Source organism: Cinclus cinclus, chromosome 18 (assembly GCF_963662255.1).
Source record: "Cinclus cinclus chromosome 18, bCinCin1.1, whole genome shotgun sequence".
NCBI lineage: Eukaryota > Metazoa > Chordata > Aves > Passeriformes > Cinclidae > Cinclus > Cinclus cinclus.
Genome location: NC_085063.1, coordinates 1,962,324 through 1,976,180, shown reverse-complemented (window position 1 = coordinate 1,976,180; position 13,857 = coordinate 1,962,324). Strand labels below are relative to the sequence as shown.

The 13,857-nt window shown below is 40.0% G+C and overlaps 1 protein-coding gene across 1 annotated transcript in view; it reads left to right on the top strand.

The window, feature by feature from the left end:
• PHF20 (PHD finger protein 20) overlaps positions 1-13,857 on the top strand; it is a 69,004-nt gene that overhangs the window by 14,936 nt on the left and 40,211 nt on the right. Inside the window, exons 7-12 of the mRNA XM_062505256.1 lie at positions 5,623-5,794; positions 6,003-6,087; positions 6,815-6,894; positions 10,533-10,920; positions 11,306-11,413; positions 13,189-13,365. Coding sequence (XP_062361240.1) covers positions 5,623-5,794; positions 6,003-6,087; positions 6,815-6,894; positions 10,533-10,920; positions 11,306-11,413; positions 13,189-13,365 — 1,010 coding nt within the window. The remainder of the gene's footprint in view (positions 1-5,622; positions 5,795-6,002; positions 6,088-6,814; positions 6,895-10,532; positions 10,921-11,305; positions 11,414-13,188; positions 13,366-13,857) is intronic.

The following is a 13,857-nucleotide window of genomic DNA, read 5'->3' as shown; positions in this document are numbered from 1 at the left end:
TCTGGGAATAGGACTGCTCCTAAATCTGGTTGGACTTTAGGTTCTCATTCTCCTGAATTCCCCCTTTAAGTTCTGTGCTATAGTTAATATTGAGGAGCAGATATTACAGAGAAATAAATTCTTTTCCATAGAGTATCCTCGCTGCTTCATTTCCTGGTGCTATTGTGAATTCATAGGCTCTAAATTCTGATTGAATTTGTTAGGCTTGTGCTCATATGAGGGTGGTCTACTTTAGAATTAAAGAACTGTGTGGGGAAATATGTTCCATGCTAACAAGTCAGGTCTGGTGCCTGTCTTGCAGCTCTAAGGTGTGAGGAAGAACACTTTCCTTCACTAACTACTGCATTAGGAAGATGAAAAAGAGCTTACAAATACTTGGGCAACTTCGAACTTTGTAACTCTGTACATTTCAGGTAGTCAGCTTAAAACTTAGCGTTTAATAATTCTCAGTGTATGAGAGATAAAATGAAAATTGCTGAAGACTTCTTAAATACAGGAGTTAATTTGGTACTGTTGGCTCCTGTAGATAACTACTCTTTCAAGAATTAAAATGTAGTTAATTTTTGTTGAGTAGTCTGTGTGGCTCAGACATGATTGAAGTTAAAGCACTGGAACCTGCCAACAGGTGAAGTGTGCACAGTCAGCACTGAACACCATTTGGTCATCTCAGGAGGATGGTGCACTGCCTTAGACAGAGGGATTTATTCCAAAACATCTTGATTGCATGGAGAGTGTGTTCTCTTTTCAGGTACAAGGGTATTGGAGCTATGAAAATGAGAAAACATAGCTCTTTCCATAAAGAATGTAAAGTATGAACAATAAATCCTATTCACACATTAATTTGGCTTATCTGTGTAACCAAGAGTTGTGTATGTAAGCACTTGTGTGAACTTGCCCACATTTTGGATATTCTTGAGTTTTCTTAGTACAGCAAAAAAAGTAGTCAGGCTTACAAAAGTAAGATCTTCGCCTATATGTAATGTAGCCTTTTCAAAGATGCAGGTTGGTTTAGCTGGTGTTTGAATAGGTTTAATAACTTGTGTCCATGGCTGTTATCCTTCTGACATGTTTGCTCAACAACAGTATCTGAGTGTACATAACACTTGGCATGGGAAAACTTTGGGGGGGAATTCAACAACCTGCTCTACTTTCTGCATATCCCTTGGCTTAAATTTGAATTTTGGATATGCTGTTTTATCCATGTTCTTGGGTTTTTGGAAACACTTGATCTTAAATGACCTGTCCTACACACAGAGCTTTGCAACTGTAGTCTCAGAACTTGGTTATGAACTCCCCAGTTCTGAAATCTTTTGTATACTTGGTAAGCTTTGAACCCTGGATTGTGTGCATTTGAATTTTCAGGGTTTCTAAATAAAAATGTTTAAGAGCTGGGAACTTAGCAGAACCATCAGTGCTGACACAACTCACTGGGTGTGGATTTGTAGAGGACAGCAGACTGTTTTTTTTTTTGTTGTTGTTGTTGTATTTTTCTCTGCTGCTGTCATCTGCCCCTGTGTGACCAGGACCACTCTGTGTTATGGTTACAGTACAGTCCTGTGGGGGCACAGGATTTTCTGTTTGCTGACACTTGCTTTTCCTAGTGCTAGACCTTTGGAGTTCCAAAGTTTTCTTGTGTGCACTTCTGTTGCTGTATTGGTGCTAAAACAAAGTCACAAGTCTCCTATTTGATTAAAGTGCTGGCTTTGGTTTCTGTTCTCAGTACCAAATATATCAGTCAATTCATGTGCAGCTATTGCCAGTCCATTGGCAAGTGGTGCTTTGGAAAATGTTTCATGTCAGAGTGCCATATACCTCTCTTTCATGTCAATGGCTTGTGCCCCAAATTGCTAGTTAAGGACTTTTTGGGTGTTTGGATATGTTGTCAACCCTGGTGAAGAAAAAGCAGCAGCGTAGTCAGTATGGAGCCTGCTCCTTGTCAAAGTGCAAAGTGAATTTTGCATCTTTACTCCTTGTCCCAAAGGTTGTTTTGTTGTGTTTGGAATTGTAGCATATTGGCAGTGCACTGCAGTTGCTGGTGCAATTGTCTGTCGTGTCCTATAGTTGGACTCCAGGGAGTACAGTGAGTTGGGTTGATGCATCAAGACTGCCATGAAGGATATGGCTGTTGGCCTCTGGTTGCTATAGGGAGAGAGCCTCTGTAGATGCTGAAAGGTCTCTTGGTACATAGTGCTGGAGTTCAGAGGATGAAGGAGAGGGACTGCTGCAGTAGGGCAACCCTAAGTGGAGGGATCTCAGAGGGTTGCTGTAGCCATGGACACACTGTCCCAGCTGAATTGACTTTCTGAAACTTTTTGCATTGGATCATTTGAACTTATTGGGTGGTGGCTAGCTGCATCCTGTCTTACTGAAAAGAGGGTGACTGCACTGGATGCCTGCAATAGGCAAATGATGTTACCTTTTGTTACCTTGTTGTAATGACACCTCTGGGTAAAATGGATGTGAAGGGGCTTTTGGTTCTGGTTAGAGCTCTGCTGTTATACTGAGAGCATGGTGCTACCCTGTTAGGATTCAGATTGTCAGTCCCACGAGTTCAGTTGCTCATGCTGTCAGGAATTGGTCTAAGTACTGAAAAGATGAACCACTATAGCTGTTGTCCTTCACAGTGCTCGTTCTCCTGGATGCTTCCTTTCCTCTCTGTATTGCTTTGACTGCACTAAGATTGTCCCTTCCCATTTCCAAGGGAGTGGGGTTTCATAGCAATTGTTTTGGTATGTAGGAAAAGAGAAGGGAAACAAATTAGTCCAGGGAATTTGCAGATATTTGCCTCTTCCCAGAAGAGGATAGTTGTACATTTGTCTACCATAAACCCATTTTCATACTGTTTGCTGTGCTTTGACAGCTGTAGTCTGAAGTTGCCAGTCATTGCTAACCATAGTCTATTCAATTCTCTGAGCTTTTGATTATCACTTGGGTTCTTAGAAAACTAATGCCAGCAGTTTGGGCATCTTAGAGATTTTTCCCTTACTGTTTAGACAGTTCATAAGTCCTTGAAACATATGAGCTTACAATTCCTTTCAGATAGAGCTGGAAGACTAGTTGGTTTGCTCTCCCTGTGTTGCAAGATGTTTTCTCTGATTTCAGTGTTTAAGATAAATATTTAAATCAGTACCACTTGGGGTTTTCTTACCCAGGATCAGTTAGCTGTCTTGAATACCCATTGAGTCAGCTGAATACTTCCTTTGTGGTTTGGGGGAGGATGTGTTGGGCCACCCTGGACATACCTCAGGTGTACTCTGGGGCCTTAGCCAGGCTTCAGATATTGGCCTTGCACTTTGTGTATCCTCTCATAATATGCTTTTATTATAAACAAGTCTGGATTTCTTTTAAGTTACCTCTACCTCTGTGTACGTTCACAGGCTATTTGGAGGAGGTGTATGGATGATGCTTTATTACTCTTCTGTATAGATCTGTGAGCACTTGTATGTCTTGATGTGGTGTGCTTGCTCAGTTCTGCAAAAGGTGTGGAAGGAAGGAAGCTTGGCCTGTCAGTGTGTAGTTCTCAGGGCTGTAGAGGACCTGTGAACCTTTCTGTTTTGTTCTGTAGCTGACAGTGCTCTCATCTGAAAGGAAGGTGGTGTCAAGGAGAGGTGGTTGTCAGACTTCATGGATAGCTCTAGCACAGCTTCTAATAGGTGTTCTGTTCCAGTGAAGAGCGCTGAGTGTATGTTTACAGATGTTTGTTGCTTCAGAAGATGTTGAGGCTTTGCAGCATGTTCTCCAAGAGCTGAGAGCTCTAGCTCAGCCACACTTCCTCAGGTAGAGTACAATTTGGTCTTGTCAGATATGCTTTTCTTGGTGATTTTTGACTCCACTAATGAAGTGGGATAAGTGCAGATGGCACTGATGGATGATTCTGGAATGACAGGTCTGGTGGAGAAAGTTCCTCCTTTTGCTGGACACGAAGGAGGGAGCAGTCTTGCATCATTGAGTTAGTTGGCTCCTGTAATTTGGGCTTGTCTCATCTCAGTGGTAGGAAGTAGACTGTGCTTCCCAGAGCTGGTTATCTGCTTGGACAGGATTACTATCTTGATACTGAGTGAGCTGTCTGTCCTTTTTATCAGTGTCCCTCTTCATCACTGAAAATCTAGACAAGTCCTAGGTGTACTGCAGTCCCAATGGCAAGAGCACCCTTCTGGCTGCTCTCTTGTTGAAAGGATCTGGGATTTCTTACCTGTTTTTGCTGCACTCAGATTGTAGGGAATGGGATGCTGATTTTTGTCATTACCTGTACTTAGTGCTATCCAAAAATAATCTGTTTAGTAGATTGATGTTGTGACTGTGGCTATTGCCCCCTCATTAACTTGGGGAGGACAGTACTTGAGTTACCAAATATAAAACATCTTGACTATCACAGGAAGAAGTTTTTTTTCCCAAGAAGTTGGTAACCAGTTACAGATGTCCCTGCCACAAGTATTTCCCTTTTGAGTTCCTGTCCTCCACAGCCTTTGCTGCATGCACACTTTGGTAATACATTGGGATGAACTAATAGCATAGCTTGACGTGTGTGGTAAGTGAGTATTAAGCAAGGTCATGGTGTGTATTTGCAGTGTAAGTCTCCATCATTGCCTGTTTGTACTCTTTGTGAAGTCATGACTGGACATGTCTTAGAGCTGCTGGAGGATTTCAGTTGTAGGTAGATTTGCTTTACCTTTGTGTAGGATTATAGAATGGTAACCTAGTTTGCATTTGAGTCTTAATTCTTACATATCCAGGCTTTACTGTTAGCATCAGGCCTGATCCTTTTGAGATACCACTTCTTTCTGCTCTTGTTCTGCCTTTCAAGTGTGGTTTACCAGATAAAGAATACTTGTGGATTTGAATTTTGTCTTCAGCCCTTTGTTCAAGCATTCATGGAGGCCTTGCCCTTTTTCCAGAATACTAAAAACACTGACAAATGGAAATTTTCTCTTGATGTTACTATTGTGGAAGGGAAAGCATTGTACTTGGAACATTACCTTCAGATGGGATAGTGAAATAGCTGTGACTCTATTGAAATACTTACTGAAGATACAAATTACCAATGCAATTTAAAGAAATACAGAGTTTACAAGGTCTTCCTGATCAGAAATATTTGAATTTGACTCATCTCTGATTCCTCTACTTCTAATGTACTAATAAATTTGTATTTAAAAATCCCAGGATTGTGCACATGAAGTTTAACTTTGAGAATCTAAAACTTAAGTTACATTTAGTGTGCCTGCTGGATTTTTGGTGTTACATCGGGTAGATGATTCATGATGGCTGGTGATGGGTATCTCATAGAAGTGAGTGTATTGACCCCCAGGCATTACTCTTGATTAGAGTGAACTGAAACTATTGATCCTGTACAAGATGACATTTCTAGATGTAGGGAAGGTCTTTCTGACTTCTGAATCTGTAGTTAAATTTCTTTTCCCATCCCAGACTTAAGAACTCCTTTATGGTCTCCTTTTGCTGCAGCCAATGTATGCATTTGCTGTTCAGTTTTGGGTTTCCTTATGTGCTTTGCTTTGTCACTTTGTAGCAACTTTATTGCTTATATAAGTGGTATATCACATTAATAAGCGTCTGAGAGAGCTTACCTTATTCTTAATTAAAATATTTTAATCTACCTTTAACCAGGTATCCAGCCCACATTGAAGAAATTGATTATGAAGAGGGGAAAGTACTTATCCATTTCAAGCGCTGGAACCATAGATATGATGAATGGTTTTGTTGGGACAGTCCTTATTTGCGTCCCCTAGAGAAAATACAGTTAAGAAAAGAAGGATTGCATGAGGAGGAAGGATGTGCAGTAAGTAGAAATTAGATGACATTTGTGTGTAACAGTTTAATGTGCATTTGTATGAATGATGACCTTTAAAAACATTTACTGTTCCTGTGTTTCTGCTGTGTAAATGTTATGAGTTCTTCTAAACATTGGAAAGCTAGTAATTGAAATGTTTTAATAAAGTTGTATGTTTCAGTAATTATCAGATAAAGACACTTTTAACTTTTTGTAGGGATTTCATATCAATGATCAGGTATTGGCATGCTGGTCTGACTGTCGCTTCTATCCAGCCAAAGTTACTTCTGTTAACAAAGATGGTAAGGACTCCTGGTTTTGTCCTGTCTAGTAGTCATGTATTTCTAATTTGCTGAAACCTCACTGTTTTGGTGGAGAGATACTATAGCAGATGGAAAAAAAGCTGTGAAAAATTGCATTTTCAGTTACATGTTTTAGTTTGTCATCAGCTTTTTTAACCTCTTATCTTGTTTGTGAGAAACTTTCTGCTGGGATATCCAGTCAGTATTTGCTTTAAATATATATGTGGGAAAAGTTGATTCCTAAATTTGTTGTTATTGCCTGTAAGCTGTGAGAACCTATTGTCAGAGCTGCAATAAAATCTATCATCAGAGCTGCGAAACTCCCTTAAAAATCAGAAGGTGGAGGGGGAACTGTGGAGGATTTGTTCTCATGCTGGGCTTGCTTTAGATTGTTTATGTTAAAAGATCAAGGATAAAAGGGCTGTGTAATTATACATTGGAATATTCCACCAGAAAGAAATTTGGGGTTTTGTGAGTAAGGTGTATCTGAGGAGCAACTTTGAGATTAGACATGGACACACCTTTATTTTGACCAGAATTGTTTTGGATAACTTTGCTGTGTCTCCCTGGCCTGTGATAGGAGTTCTGTGTTGAGGGTTCCAACAACACAGGTGAAGCAGCTTTTGTCTAGAGCTAATTGTGCAGCTGGAGTATTGGAGCTGTTAGCTGATGCTGTGTTAAATAACTTCTCATCTTTGAACTCTCATGCCTTGTTTTCATATTTTAGGTACATACACTGTGAAGTTTTATGATGGTGTAGTTCAGACAGTCAAAAACATTCATGTCAAAGCTTTTTCCAAAGATCAGGTAAGTGTGGTGTTTGTGCAGCTAGTGTATTCTTAAAAGAGCAGTTCAGGTGGCTAGGATAGTTGGTGAATTATAAAATGTGAAATTACTGAAAAACCTTCACTCCTAAAATACATTATGTCTGATATTAAGTCCCTTAAAATGAAAAGGGGTCTTCATTTCCCCTTCATTAAGGGGAATCCCTTAAGATAAAATGTGAAACTTTGTGGTATAATTTGCAAAGCTGTCAGGTTCTTTAAATGTGCCTCTTGAACTAAAGAAATCATAGGTATATAAGTAAAACAGATTCCTACAAGTCGTTTCAAAATTCAGAATTTACATAGTAAAGTTAGTGGTGAGGTTTTGAATCATGCTGTGATTGTTCTACGTGTTCGAGATTAGTTTAAATATATGTGTCTTAAAAGTAAAGGAGTGACAACTATGGAGTGAACAGAAACTATTCTTTCCCAGAATAACTACTTAGTATTCATGAGACTTTTAGGGAACATGACTATTAATTTTTCGTCTCACAACTTTGAGAAAATCAGCTTTTTTTAAACGACTCCTTGTTTTCATTCAGTGGTTTGGCTGTTTTACAAACCCTTCACCTGTTCAATGCAGTGGTTTCAACCTTCAGCTCATGGTAGAAAGTAGTAATGTGCCATTACATTAAAAAAACCCCACAACTGTCCTGCTGATGGTGAGAAGGAAGATGTGCTGCTGTGTGCTTTGATTTTGCCTGTACAGGCATGTAGGAAAGGCTGACCAAGTTATGGTCTTGAGTAACTTGGTTAAAACTTCTTAACTACCTGCTTCAGAATAATTTTCATTACAGCAGGGTTTTAAGTTTGATCCCTCCCCACACATTCCTGTGTGGTATCTATAGCCTGTAGAGTTTTCTTGTCATGTTCTCTGTGATTAGTTTTCTGAAACTTTAAGTTTGGTCAGAGAAATTGACTCTGTCCCCCCAGCACAAGTCTTAAACACAGATTCCAGTAATGAATGTCAGTGGTACAATTTAGATTTGTCACTGTTGTGGAGAGGTATGCCAGTCCTCCTGATTTCTGTATCTGCCAGACTGGGAGGGAACACTATTTCACATTTGCCATAAAGTGCCCTTAATAGCTTTTAAATGGTTATCATGGTGTGTGGTGGAAAGTTGACTAATACTCATAGGTGAACTGCTGCAGAATCTTTATTTCTTTGAGAAATGTTTTTATGATATTTAACATTAAATAAATGGAGTTGAACAATCTGAAGAAATATTCTGCGTAAGAAAACAAAAATATTTTGTCTCTCCTTTAGGAAGTTTCATGATTCTACATAGCTTTGGAAAGATTCTGAAAGGAGATGAAAGGAGTTTTTTGTTTCGTTCTTTTTTGGTTTTTCCTTTTATCCTTTGTCCAAGAAGGTTTCTGTTAGCCCAAGAGAAACTCCTAAGTTATGGTAGAACATTTTTTCTGTCCTTTAGCATAGAAAAGCATAAAGTGAGAATTTCCTAGTGAGCTCTATTTATACAACCAGAAGTAAAGTTAAAAAAAAAAGAATACTTGGGTCACTGGAGTGCTCAAGATTCAGAAAAAACAGGTGTAGCCGTAGTGCAGCAGCATGTTGGAAGTGGAGGTGTCTTGTTCCTGTTTTTCAAGAAGAGAGCTAGGAGTCATGAAGGTACACATGGTTTGTATCTTAGTACTTGCTAAGAAAACAAAAAAAAAAGGGCTCCAAACCACACAATTCCTGAAGGGACCGACAGAAGCAGGTCATAATTTCTTTAATTATAGTATTGATCTGTCCCTGTGTAGAGGGTGGAGCTGATTATGTTGAGCAATGATGGTAAAATGCTAATGACCTGTAACAGTGTGAATATGCCTTTGCAAGGACACACAGCATCTAAGAGTTCAGTTAACACCAAGAGGTAATTCAGACTTACTTGATTCAGTTGCTTGAGAATATTGTGACTAACATGGCTTATGAGTGTTCCAGAGGTGCATACTTGATTCAGATCAGATGGTTTTGTGAGCATCAGAAGTGTTGAAACGCAGTTGCCCGTGTTGTTGTTTTTTTCTGGTGTGGTTTTGGTTTTTTTTTTGTTTGTTATTTTTTTTTTTTGTTCTTTTGAGATGGTAGATTTTTTGGGTTATTTTTTGGCTATGGTTGGTTGGTTTTTTTTCCCCGATGTTTGAGTTGCTGCTGAACCTTCTCCCTTAAGGAATTTACAGACTACAAACTTGATGGTAAAAGGGGTGCTCAGACATGTGAAAGACTTCCTTCCTGTTTACCTGTCTGTTTTCAAGAAATATACGGCAGTTTGATCTCACGATTTTAAACGGACTTTTTTTTTTTTAATCACATCTGTGCCAAGTATGGTTGAAATAATATCACAGAGGGTGAAGTAGACTGCATGTTGACCATTTTAGTGCAGCAGTGTTATTTCTTAAGGTAGTGGTCTGAAAATACGTTAAAAGGTACCAGTTCATGAAAACCACATATAGACAGGAATAGTGCACATATAGTGCAGTACAGGAAATACTGAGTCTTAAGTGGATTCTCAGAATTTCATATAGCTCAAATCACCTGTTCCTCTTCCTTTCCTCAAGAAGGTGTTTGGGGTATTTAGCCTTTCCTGTCCTCCTGATCCTGAGTCAAAGTTGAAGATTTTTGTGCCATGTAGAGCTGCCTGGGGAAGGAGCATGGTTGCTTTTTAATGCTTCAGTTAGGCAACAGGAAGAGAGAACTTAGTTGAACTAAAAGCAGTGTTGACATATGATCAAATACAAATTATTAATTAATGTGCAAAGCTAGAAGGTTTCTGTTCTTCTGGGCCAGCCTGCAGCAGGATCACTGGAAGGGGGAAAAAAAAACATAATCAGCATACATTATCCTCCCTGCCCCTTCCCAGTGGTGTAAGACAAAGCCTGATCACAGAAGGGGAAGGAAGTGGAGTAGCAGGGAGCTGTTGATACAAGATCTTCTTCCTGGGCTGGTGTTACCCAGTAAGAACTGTGGGGAAATGGCCTGGCACTTGAACATTGCCTCAGTAGTGTGCTGGCTGGAGATTGTTAAGGATTTTCATGTCCTCTTATGCTGAACACAAATTACAGTAAAAAATATTAAGTTTTGTTTTAAAATTTAAATGTTTAAGTTGTAACATCTCATGGTTCCTGAAGACTTTGCTGTTTGCAGTTGTGTTACATGACTCTGCCTAGCAATATCAGCAGCAATGATTAGTGCAAGCAAACTGTGTGTCTGTTTTGAATGAGACTCTTCTGTGAAAGGAAGAGAGTTTGCACATCTGAATGATTGAGCTGTTGGCTGTTTCCTGTGCTCCTGACTCCCACTCTTTCTCCAGTATCCCAAGTAAGTTTTATGTAGTACTGCACAAGCTAGTAGGGATGGAGAGTGCATCTGGGAACAAAGGAACAGCAAAGCTCTTCTGTCAGTGTGTGGTGAAGAATGGATTTCTTGCCCTGTCTTGTTCACATTTCACAGGTCCTTCACTGGTTCGGGTGCCTCTTAAGTTTTAATCTGTGGATTGCAGTAGGGCGCGTACTTTTATCACTTGAAAAATTGGAAAAAGATGCAGGGCTGCTAAAAACAAAGGGGAGGGGTGGCTTTTAGACTACAGTGAATTGATTTTACTGTCATTCTCTTTATTCTAGAATATTGTGGGTGATGCTAAGCCTAAGGAAAGAGGTAATGAAATTCCGTCATCTCCTGAAAACCGGGAGAAATTTAAAGAGCAGAGGAAAGCAACAGGTAGTGCAAAGAAAAACGAAGATGAAAAGACATTAAAGGCTGAGAAACGAGTTAAACAACCTGATAAAGAGGGAAAATTTATAGTCATCTCAGAAAAGGGCAAGATCTCAGAAAAGAATATATCTAAGAATGGAAAAGAAGATAAAGAGAATATATCAGAGAATGATATGGAATATTCAGTAGATACACAAATTGAGAAGAAGCCTGAGAATGACAAAGTAAAGAGTCCACAGGAAAATGTGAAAGAAACAAAGCGAAAGCGTGGCAGACCACCAGTAACACCTCCCACAGGTATGTAGCCAAGCTTAAATGTTTAGGCATGTACCAAAACACTTCTAAACTTACCTAAAGGAATAAGAAGTATCTTGCTCTTTCACAGTCCAAATCTCTAGAAACTCTTAACAAGTTTTAAGTTCATCTTTGTTCAAGACAGCCAAGAACATACTGAAGTTTGGAGCCTTGGTGGTTTGGTCAGAGAGGAGATTTAGACAAGTAACCATCATGTAATATAATGCATACCTGTAGTCAAGCTGAATACTGTGTAGATTTTAGAAAGCTGGATGAAGCTCTGTTTATGGAAGTCCAGTATATTAGATTGTGAGGCTTAGGAATTTGTGTTAAAGTGTTTCACAGCTCTGTATTCAGTTGATTTTTCTTCTTTTACCTAAATCTGTAGAGCCAAGTTCTCAGACACTGCAGCCCATAACTCTGGAGTTAAGATGTCGGAAAATACCTAAAGGAGGTGATGTTCCACTGAAGCGTCCCAGGATTGAAAAGAACTTGCGTGAGTTCTTGGTATTCAGCTCTACACACTATGTGTGTGTATAAATGTAAAAGTTCTTGAAGTTTAATGGATGGGGGAGGGACAAAATGGCAGTGGTATTAATCTTGAACTATGATAGGTGCATTGACTGCAATACAGCATCTGCTTTTTCTCAAATATGTCATTCATATGTGGCATCATCATGCTAGAATTCCCCCCTAAATCTTGGAAGTTTGTTTTGGATACAGGAGGCATAAGTCGTGAGCCTTCATGCAAAAATTCACAGAGGTAGGCGTGGTAGTGATTACATTGCCTCCAATCTACAGAAGGCTATGAAAGCCTTAGAAGTTGTAGAAATTCTTCAGTTACTAGATAGAGGATTAAAGCAAGGGCACTTGAATACTGTGTAAATATTCATTATTCGATATTTGTGTGAATTACTCAATATTCAATTCTGTCCTAGTTTGAAAGATAGGTGTTTGCTAAGGAAAGCAGAAGCCTCCCTTTGAACTGAAAAATGTGATCCTTCCTTCCTACAGATTTTTATGATTTTGAAATTAAGTGAGCTCTCAGGCAAAGATATGAGGGTAGGAATAACAGTTCTTTACTAATATATCTAACAAGACAAACAAGAACACCAACAGCTATGAAATTAGCCACAAACAGAACAGTAACTCAGTCCCAGTCCTTTCTGGCTGCAGGCACCTTTTCCCTGAGCTGCAGTTCCCGGTGCTGGGGGCGGGCGGGTCCCGCAGAGCTGCAGGAGGGCTGGGGGTGATGGCAGCGCTGTCCCAGGGGGAGAGAGAGATGGAGAGAGCCCTCCGCTCACGGTGTGGTTCCCAGTGCTCAGCAGAGTGCTGGATGGTGGCAGGATAAAGCAAGGAGGCAGCAGGGCAGGGTCCAACAGCAGTGAGGATGGCTCCCGGCTCTGGGATGGCAGTGATGGGACAGAGGTGGTGATCATCCTTCTCGTCTGAACTCCGCGGGGGAAATGGGGCAAGCCAGAGCCTTCTGTCTGCTCTTCTGGCTGTTTGAATCTTACGGGGTTTCCCTCTTCTCTCCCCTCCCCCTTGCTACCAGGGCCCAGTCAACAGGTATCTTAGCATGACAATGGGGAAAATTCCATAGAGGGAAAAGGCAAAGAACAAACAACAAATTCATAATCAAATATTTGACTGAAGTCAGATAGCTTCTACTTCATCTTTTGGGTGCCATTGCTGAAGAGCTAGAGTGTGCTGATGAGGAAAAAAAATTATACTCTCTGTAGTAGTGTCATGACCAAGGAGATGAAGATCCAAAGAAAGCTCTTTCCTGTCCTTAATACCACAGTTAAATTTCAGTGTGCGTAGGTTATCCAGCTCAGTCACAGCTGTTTGTGTGTCTGAATTGTCTCATCTAACTCCTGTTGCTTACGTCTGTGGGACAGCTTGTTTAGACCAGCTCAACTGTAATGTGACATACACACCCCCTCTGCTCTGCAGTATGCTTCTGTGTGCGCTTTACTCAGTGGAATATTTTTTCTCAGAAGCTAGTAAGGTAATTGATTGGTATTTGTACTTCACATCTGTTAGTAGAAGAAAAAAGAGCTTTTGCTGTACTTTTATGCTTAGTTGAAACTTATCATGTTAGCTTTTACAGAGGCTTAAATATCCAGGCTTTTTAGCTTTTGCTGTTAGCCTCAGTCCTTAAAAAGCACACTTTCAAAGGGGTCACAGAGAGTGAAGGACTTGGAAGTTTGCTTCTGATCTGTTTGTACTCCTGTAACTGCATGGTACCATTAAATACAATTGTTCCAGCTCAGGAAAAATCTAAGAGCTCTTCAGATAATGCTGAGAGAGACCAGATCAGGCGGCGATCTTCAAGACTCTCATCCAGTATTAGCCATGAGATTTTAAATACAGATCTTGTCACAACTTCCACGGAAATTCAGACTTGGAAAGATGCAATATCTAACCAAAAAGAATCCGAGAAGGGTAAGTGCCTTCACAGCGTACTCTGGGTTTTTGTGATGAAGTGGTTATGTTGTTGTTGCAAGCTGTATATTTGCAGTTGCTTAGCCTGCGGGCTCCATATCTGCCATTAAAACCTGATTGCATCAGCAATGCAGGGAAAACTCACTCAAAGTTTGTCTCTCTGCTGCCCTGATTGCTTTTGGCTTTTGATTCCATTTGTATCAGTAACCTTAGCATTTCCCTTGGGTGGTGGGAGCTTTTCCAGCAAAGGAGAGCTCCATAGGCTATAAAAATATCTAAGGAAATGGTTTGGTTTGGTTGGTTGGTTTTCTTTCATAGGGAATGCAGGTTCTGATTGTGAGGAGAATGAGGTAATTTCAAAGTTCTAAAACTTTCAGATTGTAGAAGTAACAGCCCAAGTTCTGAACTCAGAGTTCTTACAGTTTAATCCTGCTGTTGAACACTAAAAGCATGAAATGGGATCCTTTTATGCTTAAACAGGGTAGAGTTGAC